This window comes from Accipiter gentilis, chromosome 29, assembly GCF_929443795.1.
Source record: "Accipiter gentilis chromosome 29, bAccGen1.1, whole genome shotgun sequence".
NCBI lineage: Eukaryota > Metazoa > Chordata > Aves > Accipitriformes > Accipitridae > Astur > Astur gentilis.
Genome location: NC_064908.1, coordinates 11,489,751 through 11,516,281, shown reverse-complemented (window position 1 = coordinate 11,516,281; position 26,531 = coordinate 11,489,751). Strand labels below are relative to the sequence as shown.

Genomic DNA, 26,531 nt, shown 5'->3' with positions numbered 1-26,531 from the left:
GTTGAATAAACGCCATTTGCAGCATCCTCATATTGGTGTCAGTGCTCTGTGGCCCAGGGTATGGTGGACCCTGTGCCGAGTCCCACGGGGTGATCAGACGAATGTCTACACCAACTTGTCGTGCCCCTCCAGCCTTCTTGCTGGCTGGGCATGAGAAGCTGAAAAATCCTTGACTTTAGATTAAACATTACTTAGCAACAACTGAAAATATCAGTGTGTTATCAACATTCTTCTCATACTGAACTCAAAACATAGCACTGTACCAGCTACTAGGAAGACAATTAACTCTATCCCAGCCAAAACCAGGACAACACTCAAGATGAGTGCTGCATAGAGCTAATCTTATTCTTCTGGTAATTCTATAAAATTCAGATGATTTTACTCTTCTGTTCAGATCTTCATAGCTGTTTATATCATCCCTGAAACATGAATCTGTTCAGCATTAAATATAGCAAAGCTTAAGTGAGTGAAGTCTTGAGTCAGTCCTTCCTTGTTCACATTTGTGTCACTTCTGCATTGGAAGCCAGGACAACATATTTTGTGCAACATGAAAATAATACCCTCTCTCCCCTTGTAATTTCCTTTCCCTAGTCCCACCTCACCTGTCATCCTAGTATGAGGTCGTGGTTTTCTTTGCTTACCGTAAGTAGTATTTGTCCACTAACAGTAGAGGCTCATGACTGACACCTTACAGACCTTACATAGTGTCTCTTGTTTTGATTTGCATGTCTTGTATTCTGGGCTGAACCACCCTTATGAATCACAATGAACTTTATCGTATATTAATTCAACAGAGCAGCTTAGACATTGCAATTTCCATGGACAAAAATCAAGGTCAGCCCTTTATGGATAGATGGAAAACAACCTTAATGCTGGCTGACAGCTAGTCTCAAATCATACACCAGGTCATATAGGCTAAATTTAAGGATAGTTTTGCAAAAGGGAAACATCATCCTCCATGCATCCAAATATATATCTACATACCTATCAAAAGGCTGACCCTGAGAGGTCACCATCCCCCCAGCAAGACTTGAACATCTCCTGTATGCCTGGCAACACTCCCAGTGTATACTAATTGCTCTTCAGGAAAAAGAGGGAGAGACAGAAAGCTCTGAAGCACAAAGAAATTTACTGCACTTTGTTGTACACCTAACAGTCTGGTGTTTCTCATTTTACAAAGCAATATTTGGGCTCCATTACCATGAAAGACTTGCTTTCGTTAACAAATACCAATATTTTTTTACAGGAGGAGAATCAATAGACAATGAACAATTAACCTACTGCAAGGTAAATTATATGAGCTCAAGCCTGGCTGATATTAGTGCCTGCATCTTATTTCAGTGTTAAAATAATAAACTACAATTGCTTATCTGTACTTCCCATTCAACAAAAAAGTACCTATGGTGGGTTTGTAATCTCTGTGTCAATAGAAGTAAAATCCCTTTCTATTAATGAAGAGACCATAAGATCATGCAGTCTCACACATGGCCTCTAAGAGAGGGGGGTTGAAACATTAAGATCAGCCTAAAAACAATGCCATGTACAATTTTCATGCCTTTTTCAGCCTGCTTTGTTTCTGAAATGTGTATTTGCTTCACAGATTTAGAAATGTAAAACTGGTCTTGGAGAACTTTCCCATGCTATTTCCACCTGGAACCCTGAAATTTCTCATGATACATCATGTTTCTGAGAACATCGGTTTGAAGATCAGCTCCTGAAGAACAGACGTGCAGAACCTTTAGAAAACTGGCTCTCTGGACTCTGTTGAAGTGCATTTATTTCTTACTCCCTAATTTAATTTGAGGTAGGGTAAGAGTTTTGTGTGGGCAAGCAGGTTGTTCAGAATTGCATCCAACAGAAAGGGTGTGTTGGAGGGAGGTGAAGAGTGATATGAGCAAGGAATTTCCCACGCCAAGTGCACAAGACAGCTGCCAGCAACCCCTTGGGGATACTCTTCCACAACCCACCTGGGGAAACCATAGAGGTATTACTCAAATGACCAGGTTTCAGGAAAGGACAAGTAAGTGGGCTGAAACGCTCAGATCAGGAAATGTGTAATTAATACTGATCAAAAGAATGAAGCAGACTGAGCATCGCCTCCTTCAGAGTGGTCACCCATCCTCTGCTGGTCATAAAGGTGTAGCCACACCACTCTGCAGTTGTAGCCTCAAGACCTGGCACAGTAACTCCATCTATTTCCTCCTGTTGGAGCTGTGACAAGTCACCAGTATCAGGGAGCCACAGTGGAGTCATTTCCAGAAGTGTCCCAGCCCTGCTTGCTGTCTGCTGTCTGCAGCTGGAGATCTACCACAAGGGCATTTCCACAGGCATGTCCCAAATCTCCCCAGCCCTGGTGCAGATGAAGATGTACAGGGCAAACACATACAATGCTTCCTGAAAACATTCCCTCAGCTTCCAGCAATCGGAGGCCCAAGGACTTCCTGAGACATACAAATTCTGAGTATTTAGTTCCCACAGAGAACTCCTCTTCTACAAACATATCTAGTTTGTGCTTGAACCAATGTAAATTTTCAGCACCCACAATATCCTACAGAAAGGAATACTACAGCTTAGATGGGGGGGATGTTGGGTTTTTTTGACCTCTCTCTTGCTGGTTTAGATTTTCAGTAAGTGCTAGAACCCATCCTAGCATTAATTTAATTGGTTTAGGTGATGGTGGCCATAAAGACCTGGCAGTGAAGGCTGATCATAAAATTTATGTGCAGGTTCCTGTGATGTTCACAGAACCCAGGGTGAACCAAGCTGTAGACATTCACACCAGTAATATCACTTGTAAAATTTTGGTCTGCTGAAGACTGGGCATCCTGCCCAAAACCAGAGAGAGAAGGAACTCACTGGGGTTTCTTCCTGTACAGTTATTAATTACGTTCTCTCCAACCAAACAAGTGCTTTCTCAGTATCATGATGCTTGCTAACAACTTCCATATAGTGACAGGCCACAGGTCAACGCATCTCAAAACTCACAGGAGGTCAACTGCTTCTCCTGGGCGAGAAACTCTGCTGGCTTTGGCAGAGTCCTTCCAACCTCCCGGCACTGACACACATGCAGGTGGCTTTCCCCTCACCTCCTCTCCACCAGCCCTACGAAGCAGTGCTGCAGACCCCCGAGCCCTGGTGAGCCCACGCCACCTTCCAGCGGAGCTCCCAGCACCTCTCCAGTGGGGCCCCACGGTGGCTGAGCTGTGCCAAAGGCAAGTCCTGCCACCGAGGTCAATGCTAAGGAGTGATGGTTCCATTGCATGTCTAATGTAAGGCTCTAATCGCTTCTCTTTTGCTCTCACACATATCCTAGGACAGCAGAGTCTGGCTCGCTGGCTGGGGAAGGAGAGCTCTGAAATAAGTGCAAGTGAAGGGTACTGGCCCTGTGTTTATTTATTTACCTGATGGGAAATGATCCAAAAAGACTCTGCCGAAGCGAGACATAAAGCTATTGGGGAATGGCACGAAGGGCAAAATATTTAATAACGTAAGTATGGCAGGAGGCGTGTAAATGAGGAATAAATATATTCCAGTGTTTATTTCAGGAGAAAACCAGTGTCAAATCAACACCAGGAGGTTGTCAGCACACGGAGAGACATTAATTTCTCTCAGATGCAAAAGCTAAAGTTCTATCCTATCACATGCACAGAAGGACATAGAGATCCTGAGGTCAGTTTGTGCCGACTTCTCTTTCCTGTCTCTGCCCTTAGCCGGGGCCTGATGCCTGGGATGAGGTTAAGTGTGACCATAACTGACTTATGCAATGTGATATAATATCCCAAGTAGAGCGATCCTTCCTTTTCATCACAGATAATGATCTGATCCCCAAAGCATAAGGATTAACAGCCTGGATTTAATTTTCTCTGCACTTGCTTAGCCAGAGGGCTCTAACTTTTGCAGAGTTATTCCCTCTGTGGCTCTACAGCCATCTCTGTTTGCTGTACAACTGAGACAAGTCTGATATCAGAACCTTTCCCTTTGTGAATAGGTTTTTCAGCACTGGAGAAAGGCTGCAGCTAAATCAGAAATACCGTGGAAAAGATTTGGATCTGACACAAAACTTCCATTACAAAATTCCTTAGAGCACATCTAGAAGAGACCTCCCTAAATTCCTGCTTCATCATGCAAACAACTCTTTCTCATTGAGCTTTGTCTGAAACCATCTGGGGTTTGCTTCCTAATTTTTCTCTCCTGTGAGAGTGCTCCTGCACGCTTTGGCGATGTCCCTGTGGTTCGGAGGAGCAGGAGCAAGGGCAGTAGTGCAAATGGCACCCTGGCTCTGCTCAGCTCTGGCTCCATTTGCCTGGCTGGCACACAGGCATGCCGCTTGGCACACCAGCAGCATCCTGCCCCCAGCATTTCAGCCATGCCTGGGGCTATTTTGGCAGACTTGCTGTCTACGGGAGCAGCAGGCCTTGTCTGAGGAAACATGGGTCATCCCTACCTGGAAAGAAGACAACTCCTACTTCCCAGGTTTTAATGGCATGCACTTCACGTGTCGATGGCAGCCTAAAACTTGAAGCCCTGTCTTAAGACTGAAACAGGAATCACTCAAAAGCATGCCTTGGCAGACTGACCCTCAAGGGTTTGAGAGCATATTAGGGCAATACGGGCCAAGATCTTAAGTTGAGACTATGTCACCATTGCCCTGCTTAGGGAAATCTGGAGTTTGGAGCAAGTGAGCTGCAAGACCCCCTGATCCCATTGCTCATACTTGACAGTTTCTGGGCTGCATTGTTCCCAGAGAAGGCAATAGGAAAGGGAAGGTCCAGCTGTGGCCAGCTGTGATGTATGAAAGGAAGGTAATGGCAAAGTCATTATTCCCCAATCCATGCCATATAATCCTTTCTACAAAATAACCAGGAACTGCACTGTATAATTAGATTTTCTTCATTTATTTGCATTTGCCACATAGAAACATGCATCACTGATGCTGTTTTCTGTATCCTCAGCAACCTCTCGATGTTCAGACAACAATAGCTAGCTGTGGTTTGCTTCTGACTGATAGACTAACAAACAGGCATGTAGAGCAGGGAGGCTGGTGCAGAGCAAAGAGCTCTGCTTCATTGGACCATTTGCTAGGGACTGTCAACAGCAAGGAGAAGAACAAAGCCCCGGATCATGAAGGGAATACTTTACAGAGCCAGCTTCCTTGTATGCACTGAAACAGATGGGAAAATGTCCAGCTAACATGTCCCTGACAATACAAATGCATTCTTGCAAAACCTGAGTAAGATGCCACTCCAGCAACAGACGGGAATGAGCAGTGTATCTGTAAATCTATCTTGTAGTCAGTCCAGGAGAAAAACCTTATACATCTGACGATTATATTATTTCCGGCTGATACCGTCTGCTCCCTAAACATCCTCATGAATGAGGAACAGGGTTCAGACCTCGCACTCATGCACAGGTACATGCATTAATCTCACCTGAACAACAGTGGGGAAGACCACCCTCAACTGATGTGCACTGGTTTCACTGACTGATTTCAACTTACCTGTACCCATGTGGTCAGAAGTAGAGCATCTTCCCCACAGTATCTTTTTGAAAACCTTGCCGGGAGTTTGGCTAAGAATACTTTTCTCAGCTCTGTAATCAGTTGGGCCTGAGCTATTGCAAATGTAAATGGTAAATGATCTTTTTGCTTGACAGAACAATGTTTTGCACTGGGTTTTTTTTTTTTTATCATGAACTTTCCTCCTTATCTCTGACTATTTTCTGACCCTGGGAAACTCATTGGGAGAAAAAGTATATGGAAAAGCAGAGAGTGTTATGCCTAGGAAGGCATGAAGACAGTGAAATGGTTTCAGATCACCAGAAATTAACTTCCATGTGAATAAACCACCCTGTGTTGCTGAGCTGCAACAACTCCTAAGTACGTGCTGGAAGCAAAAGACCTTGGTCAAATGCAGAGAGTTCTTCTAGATGAGACCTAGGGCGCCCTGCACCTGACCTCTTCTGGCTTCAAGAGAGATTTGAAGAGAGAGACTAAAGTACTCCTGGTCTCTTGAAGACTAAGGTGCTTTTCCCTTGTTGCATTGGTTCTTCCCTGTGTCATGTCACAATCTTATCCCTCAGTCATCTAAAAGCTGCACATGTTAGTCCCTCCTGTGCTCCAGTCTTGGGCAAACCAAATAGTCTCCCCGGTGAGAAATCTATCCACAGAACAGAGGATGAGTTCTTCCAGGGTCTATGTCCCACAGGGACCATGCTGGATTTTGGTCTTTTTGCTCAATACATTGCATCTAAGTTATTCTAGGAGACCTTGTGTCCTTACACTCCACTTATGGCATCTGACTTTTCACCAGTGCACTCAGTGCAAGAAGTCTGGTACAGCACAAAGCATTCTCTGTATTATTTGCCTTTCTCTCCTTGAAGTAAAGGCAGAGGGGGTGAAGAAAGGTTACTTGCACACCAGAAGAGACCAAAGCTCTGGTCTGTCTGTGTCTCACCTGGGGTCTTGCTGCTGGGAAAAAATCTCCTGGCAGCAGCAGTAGAAGGTGAAGCAGTTCATCACGACAACAAATGTGGTGCCCAGTGTAGCCACTTTAAATTCAAGAAATTCCAGGTTGCCTACATCATGCTGACAAGCACTGTAGTTTGCCACAGCACACACAAAGGGATAGACCAGGATTTGCCCTGAAAGAGTCCCACGGGGTCCCTGGCATGGTGCAGCTCCAATCCCTCAGCCCCTGCTTTCTCCACAGCCATGGGCTGGAGCCAAAGATACAGGAGCAGCATCCCCTTGGGCCATGACCTTCCCACAGCTTCTGACACCACAGGATTACCACCCAGCTGATTGTCTCACTTAGCGTGTGTGGGAGGGAAATGTGCTTACAGGACGTGCACCGTAGGGCAGAAGGAGGATTGCAGCAGCAAAGAGGTGGGAGGTCGTGGCAGGGACACAGAGGCTGGAGGTGGGGAACCATCCTGCACCGTCCCACTCCTTCCCATCACATGTCATCCCCTAGCAAGCGGCAGCTCAAGGAGCTGGTCCCCATCTTCTGTCTGGTGACAAACTCAGTCTAACAGGGTAACATTTCCACATAGTGCTCAGCTATGTCCTACTTCTGCTTATTGGTGGTCAGGAGTTGTGTAAGAATAATGACTGACCTGAAAACCCCTCCTGACACATGTTCATACCTGGCCATGATTATGGCAAAACCCTCACACAACCTTGTGCACAAGGGAGGACACAATTCCTCTTCTAAAGCGGTGCTGGTCATGCTAAGATGAACCCTCATCCTTCTGCCTTCCCTCTAGTCCTACTGCCCTCAGCAGTCGCAAGCAGCAGGGCTTAAATTTATTGGATGTCCATGGGTTGACCTTAGTGTAGTAGAAATTTCCACACCACTAGCACTCCCCGCTTTCACCATTGCCCTTGCCTGGCCCAGGCCATGAGCTGGCAGAAGCAGGCACTGCCCGTTGCTCCCCATGCAGCCCCAATGCTCAGCTGCAGTGAGCCGAGCGCTGGAGGGTGCAGCCCAGCCACAGCAAAGCACAACAGGGAACCACCACTGAGTACGTGCCAACAGCCACAGCAAAAGGGAAGGATGAAATACCCACCCGGGAAGTCACGACCGGTGCGGGGAGTGCTCAGCACTAGGTAGAGTCTATCCATGCTGCCTTTCTGTACAGGATGTCTCTGGTGGGAGATTCCAGACGACCTAGCAAAACACTGAATAGGAAGGATATGACAAGATCAAGAGAAGCAAGTATCACGAGCTGATTCCTCCTCTCCTCCCAGCTGAAGGATGCTCTGTGCTTTGTCTTTCTAAGAGGCATCTCGCAGAATTCAGCTGGAAATGGTGCAGATAAAGCATTAACCATTCTGAACACAGTGAACAAAAAGCACTTTGAAAACCCTTAGAAAATGTGTGAAATGGTCTTTGAATGCTCAATTACTCTTTCTCCATACTCACTGCAAGCCTAAAAACTAACAACACAGGCATTACCCGAGGTAGACAAAGAATGAATAAAGATGCAATATGCTAAGTATCTTCCCTGCTAAAGACAGAAATACCTCTAATACCATCCTTGTGTATACTACTTTATCCTTACTATATATATGATTTAGCTTACTTGTCCTCAGAAAAAATGCCCTCATACAAGTCATGCACGAGCATGCAGAAAGAACAAAAAGCCTTATAGGAGAAAGAGAAAACTCAGCAGCACAGAGGTGGCATACCCCAGTGACAAGACTATTTCTTTGGATGCCTAAATCCTTTCATGTTTTTTCTTCTCTTTAAAAACATTTATATGTCCCTTATGTGTAACTCTACAGTAAAACATCTGCCCTCTTTAAAGCCTGTTAAACTACAGAGGTGAGCTGGATTGGTAACCCCTGCAGATTCCTCTGATCAGTAGAAACTAGTCAAGGATCACAGGCTGGAACACATCTGAGATGAGCAGGAGAATTCACCCAACAGTCAGGGCTGAGAGCTCAGCTGGTGTCAAAGAGGGAGCAGCAGGAGAAATTTGAAGATTGCCATGACGGATGGCCAAGCAGGACTGCCCCTGTCCGCATTCTGCCTGCACCAGCCCAGCTCCATTCACAGGAAAGAGAAGACCATCGTGGTCACCAAAGGTCCCCATTCCCTGTTCTGCAGCCAGCAGGTGGCTGGGAAAGGCTCCAGGTCCATGGTGCACCACAGCTGACATCTGCAGACCTGGGTTTGTTCTGGCTGCTCTAAAGCTGCCTCGTGGAGCCGTCTTGGGCGAATGACCTCCTGGCAAATAAAAGGCATGCCGTGTGCCAGCCACACTTGTGCTCTGGACAAGAAGAAGTTTCTCCCTCCTTTCTTGGTTTTTTTAAAAACAAATTCTCAGCTTTGCTTCATGAGCCAGGTGCCAAGCATGAACCTGTTTCTGTCTCATCTCAAGAGCCCAGCCCTCGGTCTCCAGGGCTGTGGCTACACATCCTCTTCCAGCCGGTGGTTTGCAGGTCACACACCACTGCAAGAAGTGTCAGGCCAATAAAAGCTTTTACAAGATGTTTTAACTCAGAACCGACTCTACTGGAATTCCTTGGAAAATAAAACAAACTCCAGGGGGTTTGCTGGCTTACACATTGGGGATATCTGTGGTTGTCTGCTTGTAAAGAACATGCTTTTAATACATATTAAGCATTTTGTGGCACTTACAATGAAGAGAAAATTAACTTTGACACTCATGGCCAAAATATTAGCCTTAGTTTTCCAGTACTCTGCCCTAGAATAAGCAACTGGGACCCCAGAGCGGGGGGGGAATAAAATCACATGTCTACACGGCACTTCCGCAGAAAAATGAGTTTTCTTTCTACTCAACTTAGCAGCACCTTCCCACCCATTCTCTTTTTAAAATTTATGATAAATAGAGCCACGCCTGCCCTGAAATCAGTTCTGGGTGCTGTAAAAACAGAGTAGTCCTTGTCCTCAAGGTTTAACAGCCTAAATGAAAACAAACAATGAATTAAAGAAGGAAACAATGTCAGTCACTAGCCTAAGGTCACAGAGGAATTATGTGGCTTGGCTCGGATTAGAGCACACATCCTTTGGTGCTTTACCAGCTCTCTTGTCCCGTCTCCCTAACCCATACTCGGTTTCACTATTGCTTTCTCCTTCACATTTTCTCTTTCCTTGGCCTATTCCCTGTCCAGTCTGCTGGCAAGGATCCCCTTCCCCACTGCTGACAGCTTCAGCCATCCTCGCTAAATTACACATTCTGCTCAAAGCATGACTTTTAGCTTTCTAGCATATCAAGTGGTGCACTGGACTATTGCAATAAGAAGATTTCTAGCAGTGTTACTGAAGTGCAAGTGATATAAGCTGGCTGAATTTTTATTAGGTCGGGTGGGGTTGCAGACAGACTGAGACATGACAAAATATTTTTCATTCTTTGATATTATTTTGTAAGAACAAAAATCTGAAATGTTTTTCATGGGGAGGTGGGGAAAACCAAACCTTGTTGCTCTCTCACTAAAAAATAAGTAAGCTTCTATCCTGTTTCTTTACCCAGGGAAAAAGGAGAAGTTTCTGCACATCAGTGTGTATGCATGTATAAATCAAAGAAAGTTTCAGTTTTGATGAGAACCATGTTTTCCCAGGAAAAAAAATATTCCAATTTCAACAATCTGGATAAGTCTACATGGCAACATCTCCACTGACAGCTCCTGCCAAGCTCTTCCTAAACCCCACCAAGGCCAGTGGATGGAGGGTAGGCTGCTGCTGTGTGGCAGGGAGCAAGCATGCAGCTAGCCTTCCCCAGGAGAAGGGAGCCCCATCAGTTGCTGTCGGAGCTTGTTTCTCCTAAATCAGTTGCTGAGCAGCTCCTGAGGTTGCCAATAGGCAGCAGACCCTTTTAATCAGAGATAGCAGCTATCAATAAAGTAAGATGACATACATTTTTAGCAAGTGCAATAAAGTCACAGCTTTTCCAAGTAATGATAACATGCTCCTGTGAAAGCACAATTAAAATGAGTCTGGAGAAGACGAACCCCACGGCAGCTAAACACCCTATTTTAGGCCTGACCCTGGACTGTTTGCTGCAAAAGGTACATTGAGCAACCTGCAGCCTGCTGCAAATTCTGCTAAAATGTAGGAATGAAGCAACATTTCAGAGAAACAGACCCCTTCTTGGGGTCATTTGCGATACCCTCGCTTTCCCTAAAGACTCTTCCCTGTTCTCCCAGGGCTGCGTTGAAACCGCTGGGCTCCGGGACGCTGCACGTTGTCCGCTCATCTCTGCCGCTTGCTCTTGCTCTCCCCCTGCTTCTCACTTTCACTCCCATTGGTTTCATGTTCCCTTTACCACGCGGAAAACCTTTCAAGCTTATCCAGCCCAGCAGCAGGGTTTATCCTGGTTCCACCCACTGGGACTTTCCTAGCTTCCTTCTGCACAGCAAGGGGGAAAAAAAGCCAGACAGAGGCAAGCAGTAGGCACCTCGGGGAGCTCGGGGAGCCGCGGTGCTCTCTTTCCCTAAGCTAGGTTTCTATTGTAGGCGGTGCATTCCTTGGGAGGGAGGGTGTGTGTGTGTCGGTGCCTTCCCACACTCGGGGCAGCTCTTATTTAATGGGGGTCTCCATGCAGGGCAGACGCCAGAAGAGATTTTGCCGTTCCCAGTTCCCATCCAGGAACGGCAGCAGCTCGCATACCGGGTGCCAGCATGGACCGCGTGGCCGAGATAACCCTGGAGGAGACGGCTCCCAGGACCAACCAAGCCTCCAGGATGCACCTCAGGAAGGATTTGAGGAGGATACGGTGCGCGGTGCTGCTCTGCCTGCTCTCCGTGCTGGTCCTGGCGCTGCCCACTGCCTACCTGTTGGTTGGAAACCTCAGAGCCCCCAGCTCCTGCAACGGCCAGGTAAGAGGCTGACGGCCAATTTCTGTCCTGCCACGCTGCGAGGAGGACAGTGCCGCGTCCCGTGTCTCCCGGGTTGGATTTGTTTGGTTCTTTTATTCTCTTTCCGAATTTCTCATGTTTAAGGGAGTGTGAGAAACTCGCTGTTGCATTCCTTCTCCTTTACGCAGCGCAAATCTGCCTGGGATAAATCTTATTATTGTTTGGTCTTTTTAACTAACCATTTCTGTTCCTCTTGTTTTCATTTCACTAAGGTCACAGTACCATGCACAACTTTGAAACTCTTATTGCCATGCCGCAGGAAATGCTTAAGAAAAATTGCTACTTGATGGAAATCAAGAATCAGTGTCTCTCCACTGATTTCACCCATATTTTGGCACTATGGCTCATTTTCTGCCCTTCTTTCGGGTTAACTCTGAGACTTCCCTTGCCAGTGTCCTACTTCAGCAAACACCTGCTGACCGTGCTGCTGATGTCAGGGGGTCAGTGCCTATCATCCACCACTGGGCAGACAGCTACAGCTCTCATAAATTATTAATGCAAACTCCTGCAAAGACATGATTCGAGACAATTAAGGAGTCTGACCCTAAATTTCACATCCCTTTTTTACTCCCCATCAAAACTTTCTCTGGATCCAGGGATCTTCTCAGCTCTTCTCCTTTGACAGACAGCTAAACTCACTTTCTCCTAGAAAGACAAGCTTGCTGGTGTGGCTGCTTCTAATGCTCTTCCATGCTGCCCCACTCCTTCTCATGCCAGACTGCAAACAAGTGCCTATATTTCTACTCTAGACTATGAATTCAACAGGACTGCCCCATGCTAGAAGGATGCATATATGCATATAGGTCTGAAGATTTAAGGTTTTAATTTTAGCTTCAGGTATGAAATTCCCCAACTAATTAGGCCGCTTGTTATATGCTCGCTTAGGAACAGCAAAAGAAAGCAGTGTTAGTAAGTGGCCTCGAAGGCAGATTTCTAACCTGCCACACATTTAGCCTATGGATGTTTAGAGGGTGTGACAGCTGTACCCATGGCTGCACATGGGCACGCTTTTGGCTGCACAGAGGCGTGCTAGCCCCTGTTTGACCTCACGTCTGAGCAGCCTGTGTCTCGCGCCTAAGCAATGACGGCTTCTGGGTGCAGCATCTTCAGCGTTATCAGCTTATACCTTTGTGCACCACTGAAAAGGTGCAGCAGCCCTGCGCGGTACCTCAGGCTGTTAAATCTGCCAATTTCTTGCACACGTGAAAGTGCACGTTACTGTGCTGACCCTGTTACTGCTATTTAGGCCAGCTAGAGTGGATGCACACGGAGTGAAGAGGCTCTTTGGACAGTCTCAGCTGCATTGCTCTTTTTTTTGCATCCTGTGAGGTTGTACAGAGCAGAACAGTTCAGTTCTTGAAATGAGCTTAGAGTGAAATAATACTGTTAGCCTGTTTGATTGGAGTAATGTGTTCCTGGCTCTTGACCCTGTTGGCAGAGTTAGAGGAGAAAAGTATTTTTGTGAGTGGGTTTGGCTTCTTAAGAGAAAAAGCTCAATGTAAACCATTAGATTTTCAATAGCCTGGGCTATGCTAGTGTGTATTTCCATGCATACGCACTGAATTATTAGCGTGTAGTATTCCCACAATGATGTAATGAGGTGATCAGATGAGTTACAGCCTCTGCAAGTCTCAGTGAGGAAGAGAAAAATCATCGGGCTGGCCGGCTGCCCGCTGCCTTCGTGTCAAGCTCAGTGGGTGGAGCGGCCAGCTACAGTTCAGCTGGATCCTGCATTTTCTGATTTTTTCATTCACTCTGCTGGTGACTAACTGTATCGCCAAGGTTATCCAGCAACAGAGTGCAGATGGGTGGTTTTGTCTGCCTGTGTAACTTGCTGTTAATTCCCCAGAGCTGTGTCACAGGCTAAACACAGGCGCTCAGCCCTGCAGCTCGGCATGGCCATAGGCTGTTTCAGTCCGTAGGAACGTTTCTGGGCATAACGGCTCTCGGAGAAAATGTCTTTTTGCATTTCCTTCTGCATTTGAAGTGTTAGAACTGAATTGCTAAATGATGCCTTCCTCGTGTGCCCCATTGATAGCCCAAACCAGGAGGACTAGGCTGGGACCAGATGTGCGTGCCAGAGTTCTCTGTGGCACTGGTTTTGGGGCATGACTGCTCTGGGCATACTGGGAGCAAGTGGGCAGACCCAAGTTTGCACCAGATGCATATTCGCTTGCTGACCCTTGCAGCAGCGAGCCCGTGGGAGGAGTCCTTTCGTTGCCTCAGGACCAAAGCTCAGCCCACACATGCCAGATTATCAGCTTCTCGTGCATTGGGGACAGTCCTGGGAGGAGGGAGGGACTTGACAGCTGAGCAGGTGAGGCAGATGTAGTAAATTCCTGAGCCCGTCCTTCCTGGAGCAAGGAGGAGGAGAAGGGGAGACGGGGAAGGTTTGCGCAACAGGGGTGTGCCTCTTCGATTTGCCTGCGGGGTGAGGCAGTTTATTCATCTCTGCTTCTGTGTGGGTGCGCAGGGTGTCACATTCTGCCTCTGAAGGGATACAAACTCACCTTTTCCTCTAGAAATGTCCCTTTCAGGAGAAAGCAGGGCAAGTTATGTCATTACAGCAACATGTGTGAGCCACTGGTTGTCTGTCATGGTATAACATCTTGCATGAGTAGTTCAAGTCTGGTGATGGTTTCTCTGGACACCTTCCAGGCTCACTACCCTGCTTCCCTTTTGGAAATAGAACTCACTTTCTTTTGTGCTTCAAGACAGTGTGAGGTGAGGAAATAGGGTTCTTTAAGCAGTAACACATGGCTTGTGTTCTTAGCAGGAAATATAAAAGGCTCTAGTGGTGCCCTTCCAGAGGAAGGGCCAGGACTGCTGTGCATCATTCCCCAAAAGAAGCCAAGTTTCTGTCTGAGTGTGCAAATCTAGCAAGGAAATGGCACAGCAGCCAGGAGAGCATCTCTGGCTACCTTAGCAACCCACTCAGCTAGCCCAATACAGCAGACCGTCAAGTCCTGTGGCCTGGAGATGTTCGTACTTGGGCTTATTTTCGTGGCATCCTTGGCATGGCAGGACCACAAGCAGCACAAGGGAAATTCCAAAACCTGTCCAAAGGATTGCACGTGAACCTGTGTGCCATGTCAGCCTTGCAATGGAGAAGGGAGCTGCTGCAGTACAGGAGGGACTTTAAAGTCCTAGCAGCTCCACCTGGATCCTGTGTGAAAGGATGAAGCCAGAAAGCTAGCAACAAAGCTCAGATAAGGACTGCCAGAACATGCAGACATACAGAGCCAGAAGCCCTAATGGCCTGCGCAAATGGGAAAGAGACCCTGAAATGGCTTCCCCATCTGTAGGGAAGGAGAAATGTCTGGGGAGAAGCACTGAGCATTGCACCTAGGTCCACATGTGTGGGATTCCCCTTCCAAAAGCCAGCAGCAGTAAAAGTCCTGACTGGCCATTGCTGCTTGATGCATATAGTCCTCATGGGCAAAGAAGCTAGTGAGCACGTGCCCTGGGTACATGCTTACACTGGGCACTATAGTCCAGCCAAAATACTCCTTGAGGCCAGTTTTTACTAGCACAGGACAGGCCATGCAGCATCTCTGGAGCTAGCAAAATTGTAGGTGTGTGAACTGTGTATGACCTGAAGAGACCCTGCCCATAAAATAGTGTTTTGTGCTAAAGATGGAGTGGATGGAGGTGCTGGGGATATTTTGCTCATTAATCTCTCTGCCTGCAGTGCCAGGCTGCTTTTCCTATGCAGTTCTCTATCAGATACCCCTGGCCCTTCCTGGAGGTGCAAGAGGCAAAGCATGTGACAGGGGATGTTCAGCCCTTCTTCTTGGCTTTAGCAATGTATGGATATAAATACAGTTGAACATTCTTGTTATCAAAACAAAATAGAACTGTTTTGCATACTGCAGTATTCAGGGTAATTAAAGCTGGGTGTCTAAGATGTCATTTGTCTGCAAGTCAGCTGTAAGGTGGGATTTTCAACATGACTCAGTGCTGGTTACAGTCTCTCCACTGTAACCAAAGGGAAAGTTGAAGCCATGCTGTGAACTTTTCAGAATCACAGCTAAGCATGAAAGGAAAAGAGACAAAAACACTGATTGTGTAAATGGTCTCTCTATTGTCTCATGCTGCTAGGCTCTCCCTCACCACCTCATCTACACCGTCAATGTACAACATCTGTGCCTATTTAGGACAAATATTACTAATAACTGGCCATTATGTAGCATTGACTAGTACTAAAATATTTTCTATGGAAGGTTTAGATTCGTATCCTTATCAAACAGCACAATTATGGGAAAAAAAGATCTCTTACCTTTGCCAAGCAACAGAATAATTTCACACCTTGCAGCACCCTGCTCTATCTATCACACCACGTTGTCCTTTAGCATCTATGAATGCAGCTCCTGCACCTGGAGTTTCCATCTGGCCTTCTTTGGAAACAAGTAAATTGAGGTTGCATAAAAAGCTTCTTCCCAGTTTTTAGTCAAAATCATTTTGTTATTTTTTATAAAGAAGCAGAATTCTTCTTGATATCTTTCCTACTTTCCCATCACCTCTGTATTGCAATATCTGAGTTTATATGAAGTAGTTCAGCAGAAGTTAGGCTTTAAATATGTAAACAGTCCCACTGAAGTTACATGATTAAATGTAGGTTTGTGATTGATTTGTAGCTCATTGCAGTACTTAGCATCATTAGAAAATATGTCACTTGATAAATATGTAGGAATTGTCACATAAATAATGGTGTAAAACATACTCACATGCATATACGTCTGGCCAAAAGCAAGCGGAGTGTTTGAGGGAAATCCTCCACACCTATTTGTGCTTCACACCGGGGGAAGGACAAAGTCACCTGGCTATGACTTCGTCACGTCAAAAAGTATAGTCATGCTTAGACACCACAGCAAGCAGATGGTACCTTGGAGAAAGTCATTAGTCATAATGAAAGGCCCAGATATCTCACTGACAGCACAACACCATTTCTCTCTCTCAGCCACATACTGAGCTTTCGCACCACCGTCTTGTGTAGATGACATTTCCTGCAGAGCAGCAGACTGCTATGGCTGAGCTATATATGTGTATACAGGTGAGGAAGGGAGAAAGAAAGAAAAAAAAAACAAAAAAGAGAGAGACTTCCTTGCAGTTTTCCTTCTCCATTTTTTTTTCCATCACGCTGGAGCAACTATTTTAGAAATCAGGTTTTCTGCAGGAGCACATGGATGTTTACTGCTAGTAAAACATTAAAATTTCTTTGGGCTTACTAGAGTAGCTAGCAGTCCCCAAACCCAGGCAGCCTGACTCTTCTCCCCCAAACGCTCTCCTTCCCTAGGCCAATATAAAGTATCTATTTACTACTTCTGCAGTATTTGAAGTGAGTATTTGTGAGACACAGCCACCAGGAGATAGCTTCAGCACCTACGTGCTAATACTATTTCAGCCTGTTTATTAAGCAGTGTGCATCAAATCCTTAGCTGCAATCTGATCAGTGGCAGTTTATTCGATGTATTTATTGTAGCTGTCCATAAAACACACCATACCACACCAGCATGCTACTGACAAACTTTGCATGATAGGGGTTCCTGACAGCCCTGATAGTCCACCCTGAGCTGGCTGGTGCCCTGGGGAAAGCATAAGGGATGCTCCTCACGCCCCAGGGAGGCTGGATCCAGAGTCAGCATCCCGCAGCATCCTCCGGTTAGGACCCACGCTGCTTTGCAGGCTGCTGTAAGAGGACTGGCACCTGGCGAGAAGCCACCGGCCATGCCCAAGCATGAGTCAGAAGAACCTGGTAGGCGTGTGGCAGGCAGACAGCAGCTTCCCTTTGAACTGCTCAACCTAAATGTGAGAACCATTCGGTATGGCCCAGGGCCATGCCCTGCTGCCATGCAATGCATGTTGGCACAGGGATGTGTTATGAGCGTGCTGGCGTTCGGCTCTAGAACAAAACGTAAGAGGTAAGCAAACGTGAATCACCCTGCCTTCCCTTGGTGGAGTGTCAGCGAGCCACAGAGCTCACCCTCTGCCAGCAGCACTCTGACCTGCTCAGCTCCTTTCCATCCTCCAATGAGGCAACCCAACATTCAAGACAGACCTAAGCAACAGACTAACAGTTTGAAATAACACAGATGCAGAAAGAAAAGCAGGTGAAACAGCAGTTCTGTAGCTGATACACGTCAGTTAGTCTTTTCGCTGGCATTATGGATTCATTGAGCGCCTGCAAAGGCTCAGACCTGCTGGGTCTGGAGACAGGGAAGAATCACTCGCATCACTCCGCTTGCTCTGTTTGCTCTGCACAGACTGAGGGACAGGAGCATCTCTAGGCAGCAGAGGTGCTCCAGCAGTGCTGGATAGAGGCACTGCCACAAAGGAGGGTTATCAAAGGCTAATTCACACTGGCCACTCCGCCAGTCCTCCCCCAGTTATGCCAAGGGCTTGTCCAGCCTCTGAACAATACTGGAGTTTAACACAACCACCACCACAGGATCCCAGGTTCTGTCCCTGGCACCTTTTCTGAGATGCAGGCTGTTTCAAACAAACAGCAGAAAACTCTTGCAATGAAGCAAAGCCCTGTCAGGGCTTGTCCTTTTACATAAAAGCTCTAGCTGAGGTTGATAATATTACTGTGGCATATTCCATTTTCTGGGATAATGCAAACCAGACCCTGTGTGGAGCTAGTGTACCCCCTGGAGCCCTGAGCTTACCACTTGCAAATCTCTCCTGCAGGTCACAGAAGAGAGGGACTCTCACTTTCTGAAGCAACGGGCACTAGCTGCTGGTAAGTTTGCCAGTCCTTTCCCCCATCCCAAACACCTTTGTTTACTGAGGTTTTGCAATCTCTGCCACAGCACGCTGCTGGCAGATGCCTCCCCACCTGCCCTCCGCTCTCACCACCCAAATCTTTCCCAAGCCAGGTGAGCTAGGGCAGACAGAGGCAAACCTGGGCAACAAGATGCAGGGAGATGACTGGGGCCGTAGCAAAAGTGCGAGCATTTCTAGCCCCAGGGCTGTGCAAGCTCGCTCCTTCTAGTGCAGGCACAGACCTCCCCAGCAGCTCTCTGAGATCGGTATAACTCCCTGAACATGCAAAAGCATGGATTCTGCAGCCCGTGCATACCACACCTCCCTTCTGTTCACCCTCCAGCAATTTAAGACACAGCCATGATGCGTCCTGTCGACACCGCAGCAGGCCTGACAAGCTCAGTCATTTGCAAAGGGATTTTATTACCTCAGTGGTGTCAATAAACAATCACAGTGAATAACTCCCAACTCAAACATATGCAGAAATGGAAAGGGGCTGGACACGTTTCCTCAGTGGCATTGATCACCACTCACATCTCATTGACTTGAATAGCAAACACCCTTACACACTGTTTTTTCTTTTTCCCCCTCAGGTACAGATACACTTTCCAGTACAGAAAAGCCAAGAGCGCACCTGACAGGTAATGCTTGCTCAAAAATGAAGCATTTCCCATGGGTATTAGAGCAGATGTCGTGGTGCAATAATCTTGGTTTCTATGGGCCTGATAGGATCAGGTGTTGCAGGAAACATGGGGAAAATAATCACAGCTTTGCCTTGTTGACTACAACAGATTTATTCCAGCCTGTGTTTGTAGAAAAGGGCCCGTGAAGGAGGTAGTTGGCAGAAACTTTTCTTCTTGCCACATTTCCAAGCCATTTATTTCATTGAATGAGCAGCTCTTGTAACCAAACTTAAATAGGTGCCTGGTATCTTAGTGATCTGCTGAATCCCCTAGAAAAGGCAGTGGAAAGAGCCTAAGTGAGCCCTCATGGAGCAGTGAGTTGGGAAAACTAGCAGTTTTGGAGCAAAATCATGTCAAATAAGACCGGTTTTAGAGCCCTTATTTTTCTGCAAGTTCTGACTTGGGCCACACACACCATATTGCCATCAAATAGCCTCCTGTTTTTACTGAGATCACCTCTGACTCACATTGGAGAAAGCAAGGGAAGAGTTATGTCCAGCTGAACCCCTCCAAGCCCTTATCTTGTGTTTGGAGGATGCTGTCGCAAAGCACTGTTGCAGGGTGGGCTGCCATACATTTCTGAGGGGCTGCCAGCATTTGCAAGGCCACCATCTCACCACCTCAGCCTTAAGTTGTAACTGTCATCACACCAAGGACGCTGTCCTGAGCCTTCCGCCATCCTCACTAACTCTAACCGCCTGGAAAATTGAGGTATTACCAGAGAAAAGGAAAAAGTTCATGGCTGGTTTCCATGTGGATGGAGCTGAGTGCTGCAAGGCTCTCCAGCTGCTCTGACCTAAGGCAATTTATACCTCTCAAAAATGCAGCTCACTGCAGAGGCTTCCCCAACACCCTGTGTGTTGTCCCAGGGGAGCACTTTAGTAACTTGAAGCATGCAAGAAGTGGCATGATACTTCACACAAATTCACCTACAGGGTTAAACAGGTTAAATGTACAGTATTTCAGGGCTGATTTCTTTCCCAGCGTAGTTTGCTTTCCCTAATCCACAAGCTCCTTCTGAATGCTCATCCTTGGTCCCATCCCCTTTCGCACACAGGTTGCTAGAGCTCCAAAACTGACCTGTCCTTGTTCAAAACCACGTATATGCTTAAGTGCAAGTTTGCAAGAGCAAAATAACCACGTCTGCTAGTGTAAGTCTCTCTGTTTCCCCTGAATCCTCCCATGGCAGAGAGACCCAGAGGCTCCCAGTGCAGCTGACTCAGAAGAGCAGCCAAAGCACAGCTCTGCTGACGGGAACTTCCCTGGGTTGCACAAAAGTCCATTTGCCACAGGGAAGCACCCAACAGTTTTCTTCAAATTTCCTCAGGCCCCCCATTTGCAAAAATTCCTTAGCTGTCATTCCTGGGCAGTGTCCCTGGGATGGTGCCCATCCTCTTCAACCTGCTGGTTTGGGCCAGTCACTGCTGGCCATAGCAAGGAGGATGAAGAGGAAAAAGCTAAGGGGATTTTACTGCTCCTTTTCTGTGCAAAAAAGGCTACACCCAGGCTGCTGTGCTATGTAGCCATCAGGGAACCTAATTTCCATGAACTTACCTTTGACCTTTTTTTAGCCCAAGCATATTTTTGGTGCTGTGCCCTGTGGCAAGGAATTCCCAAGCTTAACAGTACATCACAGTCAGAAAATATTTCCTGTTATTTTAAACTTGCTGCATAATAATTTCTTGAGTGCCAGCCTGGTCTTCTCACAAACCATGACTTGTGCATAGAAAGTGAAAGAGGAATAATTATTCCTCAGATCTTTGTTACATTTCCCCCACCTCAGGTACCTTTTTCAAAGTGAAGTTGGTAGACTACAAACTCGCACGTGTAGGAAATCTCTTCCAGATCTCTATTCTCTCTGTCTTTTTCTAGTTTTAGGCACATACACTCTGAAGGTGAGAGCAGAGGAGCAAGAGGAATAACTAGCCACAGTACTTTCACGGGAATGCACCACTGAATTAGCAGTAGCAGAATGACTCGATGTTTTGGTCCCTGTTCCTTTATGATGAATTTTCCACCTGCTCTTGGCCTTTTTAACATATAGTGAGCATTTTGAACTTATCCAAACTGGCATCAAGATCTCCTCTCTCAGGCTGGCTATGGCTAGTGAAGAATGGGACAAGCCGTGGGAATACCTAGCTAGGACTTTTCTCCATCCCCAGTCTCTCCTGTGCACTAATGTATATTTGGTGCTGACTGCACCATGCCATCATCCCCTCTTTGAGGTATTTGGTTGGACTTTGGGTCAAGATGCAGACCAATGTCTATTCCTTCTTGTCACCAGCCTGCGGCACGGCTGGATGAACTATGTTGCAGAAACCCCATCAAATACCTGGCTCACACTTATCATGCTGCAATGGTACCCGAGCCCCCCACTAAATCTGGGTATAACATCACTTTCTGGTTCCACTTGATTGTTGGAAGTTATTAAACTCCCAGGGCACAATCTTGAGCAACAGAGACCCTGCAGCCATGGGACTTCGCGGTGCATGCTGTACAAGGGCTTTACTACAACAGGAGACTCAGGCTCTACTCACTTGCTGAGAGCAGGAGTCTGATGTCCGAGTACAGTGTTCAGTATCAGGCTTTCACACTGGTGAGGGCTAAGAGTTGTAGAAGCCCCACAAGTTCAGCAATATGCCACAAAATGTACCTCAAAACTGCCAAGCAACAGGGATTCTCCAGCAAGGGACTAAACCAAAAGACATTTTGGGAAAGGAGAAGTAATTTCACATGCAAGGGATGCCGAAAATTTATAGTGGATGCGAAAGTTGAAGGAATTGTAACAATTAATCCCTTATTAAAAGCCGATTTTATTTACTTCAAGAGTTAGCATATGTCACAGTTTAACCCCAGCCAGCAACTAAGTACCACACAGCCACTCACTCACTCCCCCCCCACCCAGTGGGATGAGGGAGAGAATTGGGGGGAAAAAAAGGGTAAAACTCTTGGGTTGAGATTGTAACAGTTTAGTAGAACAGAAAGGAAGGAACTAATAATGATAATAGCAACAATAATAGAATGACAATAAGACTAATAAAAGGATTGGAATATACAAAACAAGTGATGCACAATGCAATTGCTCACCACTCACCAACTGATGCCCAGTTAGTTCCCAAGCTCCGCCCCCCCAGGGCAACTCCCCCCAGTTTATATACTGGGCATGACGTGACATGGTGTGGAATGCCCCTTTGACCACTTTGGGTCAGCTGCGCTGGCTGTGTCCCTTCCCAACTTCTTGTGCCTCTCCAGCCTTCTCGCTGGCTGGGCGTGAGGAGCTGAAAAATCCTTGACTTTTAGACTAAACATTACTTAGCAACAACTGAAAACATCAGTGTGTTATCAACATTCTTCACATACTGAACTCAAAACATAGCACTGTACCAGCTACTAGGAAGACAATTAACACTATCCCAGCCAAAACCAGGACAGCATAATAGGTATATTTGCAGGATGTAGAGCTCCATGTATTTATGAAATAAATAAATGACAAATACAAAGTACAAATGCTGCTAGAAAAGGAGCCGTACTGTATTCAAAGGCACTTGAACATGCATTTTTCCTCTTGACCGGTATTGAAAGCATGGGAAAAATTAATTAACTTGAAAATAGAGACCATCAATAGAGTGAGCTTTATCCTAAAAGGGACATTATAGCTGTAAAACTTGGAGTTGCTTAATTCTAGAAGTTATGAAATCATGTACTTCATTTGAGATGCTTGTTGGTTACAAAAAACATTTAAGAATTGAGTGTCCTTGACATTTTAAATGCGTCATTCTACACAGAAAAAAATATTTCACATGCAGCTTCTCTTCAATTTTCCCCCCAAATTCCCAAGATGGAAAAGAGCCTGGGACATTTTCTGGAAATATTCTGATCTCTTCTGATCCTTCCCATCTCAAACAAGATTTCATCTGCTACCAGCTGATCTCTGAGAGGTATTACTCCAAGCTCTTGTAAGCCTTAGAGTGACCCAAATGCTACTTTAGTTTTCGCAAGGACTAAGGCCAATCCCTGGACACCTGAGAGGTAGATGAGGATGAAGGCAGACCATGAGTACTTTAATTTTCTTTTATCCCTCTCTCTCTGTATCAGGCAAAGCTCTATTGGCTCTAAGCCTCGTAGTCTTCATAATACTTCTATAATTTAGCTTGGCTTGCTATCACAATCCCTGTCTACTGTTCTCCCACACAGAAATACTCTCCTCATGTACTTTGCCTCCTGGAGAAAGATCAGAAAGATTTGATACTTCAAGCAGCACTCACAGGCAGGCTGAAAAAAACCCCCGTTATTTTGTTGTGCTACTCAGAGAATATGCAAGAAATTGCACTCCTAACACCTTCTTGTCTCCTTACAGATTATTTATTGCTAGAAAAGAGAGGGAAACGGATGCCACTGGGAGCTGAGCACATTAGTTTTTCTGAATCTTATTTCACCCAGGAGAAACCTAATGGTTATTGCAAAGAGAATTTCAAAGCTTTCCCTTACCTGCATTCCGTTTGCCTCCCTGCCCATGCACACGCAGCCTTTCCCCAAGTACTGAATCAAAATCAACTTTAAACATTAACTCAAGCTCATGAAAAAGGTCTACTTTCCTGGAAAGCAGTTGCCTCAGTCTTTCTCAGCATTTAACATGAACTTTCCAGGTTCCTTTTAATACCTGACAGAATCTTAATGGTATTTATCTGCTTCCTTTTCACTGCCTCAGCTGCTGTTCTACCAGAACAATTTTATGTGGCAGTCAGTAAAGAGCAGAGAAACTCTTTCTCTTCCCTGCATAAAAATGAGTAAGTGCTAGGGCTTATTCTCCTGGCTGGTGTGTGTGTGTGTGAGAAATTAAAATGGTGGAGGAGAGGCGAAGGGAACAGGGCAACAGTTCCCCGATCCTTCCCCTGAGACCTCTGCAGCATGGGGATCATCCTTAGCTTGGATCAGACTGATGTTGGGGTCTGGATTAGAGCTCTGCTTGTAATCAGTTAACCACAAGACTGGGAAAAAGTCTGGAGGAAAGTGAAGGCTAACACCAAGCTTAGTGTTTTGTTCTAGCAAAGCATTTATATATAAAATAACCCAAACCAAAACAAAACGAGAGAGAGAGATAAAAATGGTTTTGAATACAACGTGTTGCTTTGGAATTGGGCCTCCTGAAGCATAGTGGGGTCTTTTGAGGTTTTGGTAGAATCAAATGACACTGGTAAGCCAAAAACAATTCTACAGCAAAAGCTTTCATTGTGAACACTCAGGAAGAAAAGCTTGACACAGGGGCTAACAAACCGTAACATCCTTCAGAAGCAACTTGGCAGGAAGAGAAGTTCAGGTGTCTAAGTTCTTGGTGATAGATCATGCTGATCATTGTGAAACTTTTGCAAGCACGATAGTGTCTGTCTAAGAAACCTAACTGCAATCCATCGCTGCTGAAGAAAATGATGCTTTAGTATTATTACTGTCCGGAACCATCAGGTACAGGCATGGTACACATGTGTATACTGTCCCAGCACTGGTTTCACTTCAGGAAGAGGTTTTTACTCTGTAGGTAGGTAAGATAGCACCCCGGACCTGCAGGGTAAAACCATCTGTATTGCTCCACAGTGCCACGAGACTCAGTCTTTAGGAAGGACAGTCTCATCATTCGGGATCTGGCCCACAACAAGGCCATCCAGTCACAGCATACCCCTTCGGGCAGCCTGCGCTGGCCAACGTCTTCCAAAAACATCCTGGGCTTTCACTCCTGATTGCTCAGATCTGGACACGCTATGGACACCCTTTAAAAATATCACTGGACAGTTGGCCTGCAGCCAATTCACCTCTGTTTTCAAACTGTAAAATAAGAACATTTCTGTCCTACCATTTTGATTACCCTGTTTAAACTGCTTGCCCTTAGGAGTAGAGAACTCACATTACGTTCAGCAGCATATCCCCAGCTGTAGCAAACTAACCCATCTCTTCTCCCTCTCTCTTCCTCCCACAGTGAAGAGACAAGATCTTGCTGACACCATGGGAAACCATCTGCCCATCCTGCAGTGGGAAGACAAGCGAGGCTTGGCTTTTACCAAGAACAACCTGAGTTATTCCAGCAACGCACTGGTGATACCTGTGTCTGGGGACTACTATGTCTATGCTCAGGTCACTTTCCGAGGGCCCATTGAAAGACACAGTAAAACAAATTCTGTCACTGAGATCATCACCAAAGTCACTGACAGTTACCCTGAGCCCACCCAGCTGCTGACTGGCACCAAGACCCTCAGTGAAAAGGGAAACAGCTGGTTCCAGCCAATATATCTGGGTGCCGTGGTCTCCTTAGAAGTGGGAGACAAGCTAATGGTCAACGTTAGTGACATCAAGCTGGTGGATTACACTAAGGAGCACAAAACCTTCTTTGGTGCCTTTTTACTGTAGGTCCCTGGCAGCAGCTGGTGGGGGCTTCCCTTCAGGGCCCTGGTGTGACCTTGCAGGACCTTGGCTTTGTGGGCGTGTGTCAGGGTGCAATCTCTGTGCTGTTATCCTTCTTCTGTACTGTCACCCCCCTGCAGCTCCCTACAGCCTTAAATTAAGGGGTAGGGAAAGCTAAAGCCACAGGTTGAATCGACCCACCCACCCACCCCACCCCCAAAAAAAAATCAAACCAGAAGAATGAAGGTCAGATTGGAGAAAAAAAATATTTTTGAAAGTAAAAACTGAGAGCTCTTTAAAATTTTGAAAGCTAGGGAGGAACAGCTATACCTGTGGGTAGGAATATTGATCTTGAATATTGCAGCTAAGCTACATTACTAATTCCTCCTCCAATGTACAATTTCCTCAACCCAAAAAAGTGTTCTGAACTTTCTCCAGTGCTTCCAGTATAGTTTTGCATGACCCTTCTTCAGATTCTCAGTTCTAAAAGGTAATTACTTTTCATCATTTCCTTACAAATAGATTTGCTCAGTACTTTGCACTAACATAAAGCTCAGATTAATCATTAACTGCTTAACTAACCCCTTCCAACTTTCCTGTAAAGTAGATTAAAATTATATCTTGTGTTTTGTAGAAGCTACCTGAAATTTTTTCCCCCAAGAAATTGTTTACAGTTCTTTAAGTCAATATACAGCCTCAAAACTGTATGTAGAATTTCTAGGGAACATACACAAACACTTTCTGTTTCAGCATGAAAGTGGAATCTCCCCCCTAGGTCGTAACATTAGGAAAACAGAAAAGACAAGGCAGAGAGAGACGTGCAGCAAAATTTTCCACAATTTAAATAAACCACTGAAATTTTGAGAGAAAACCTCTGCAATGTTTTGCTTTCCATTATGTTTAATGCAAAGCAAGCACAACTAAAGAAATCACTGTCTTGGTGCTCCCCCTTGCATCCATTGCCAATGCTGCAGCGGTCCCCTAACCACAAGGGACTCCCCAGCCTTTCCCTTGGTGAAGGCTGGCAAGCAGTACTCCCTACACAAGGTCAAAAGATCCAAAGACACGATCATGGCATGCCACGACCAGGTGCGGAGCTCAGGAATGTTTAGCTTCCCATCTTGGACATCACTATTTTCATTGACCTTACTGTCTCTCAGAGAAATTCCACAGCTTTCCTTCTCCTCCCACAATAAATACATCACTGACAATGACTCAAGTCATGTTCTCGTAGATTTGGACTTCGCATTCTTAACTACCAGGAGGTCTCACACCTGAGCACCTACCATCCAGCCATTCTGCAACAACCAGGC

General features: G+C 46.0%; 1 protein-coding gene across 1 annotated transcript; it reads left to right on the top strand.

Annotated features, from left to right (window-relative positions):
* Positions 1–11,143: 11,143 nt before the first annotated feature.
* On the top strand, positions 11,144–25,224 carry TNFSF15 (TNF superfamily member 15). The gene is made up of 4 exons (XM_049832507.1): positions 11,144–11,341; positions 18,071–18,122; positions 18,739–18,786; positions 24,797–25,224. Exons 1-4 carry the CDS (start codon positions 11,144–11,146, stop codon positions 25,222–25,224), a joined length of 726 nt encoding a protein of 241 aa, XP_049688464.1.
* Positions 25,225–26,531: the final 1,307 nt, after the last annotated feature.

Excerpts from the sequence above, each read along its gene's own strand:
- TNFSF15 (XM_049832507.1), top strand. The coding sequence starts at position 11,144 with ATGGACCGCGTGGCCGAGATAACCCTGGAGGAGACGGCTCCCAGGACC. Across the intron at positions 11,342-18,070 it reads CCAGCTCCTGCAACGGCCAG|GTCACAGAAGAGAGGGACTC; the intron begins GTAAGAGGCTGA and ends TCTCTCCTGCAG. Across the intron at positions 18,123-18,738 it reads GCAACGGGCACTAGCTGCTG|GTACAGATACACTTTCCAGT; the intron begins GTAAGTTTGCCA and ends TTTCCCCCTCAG.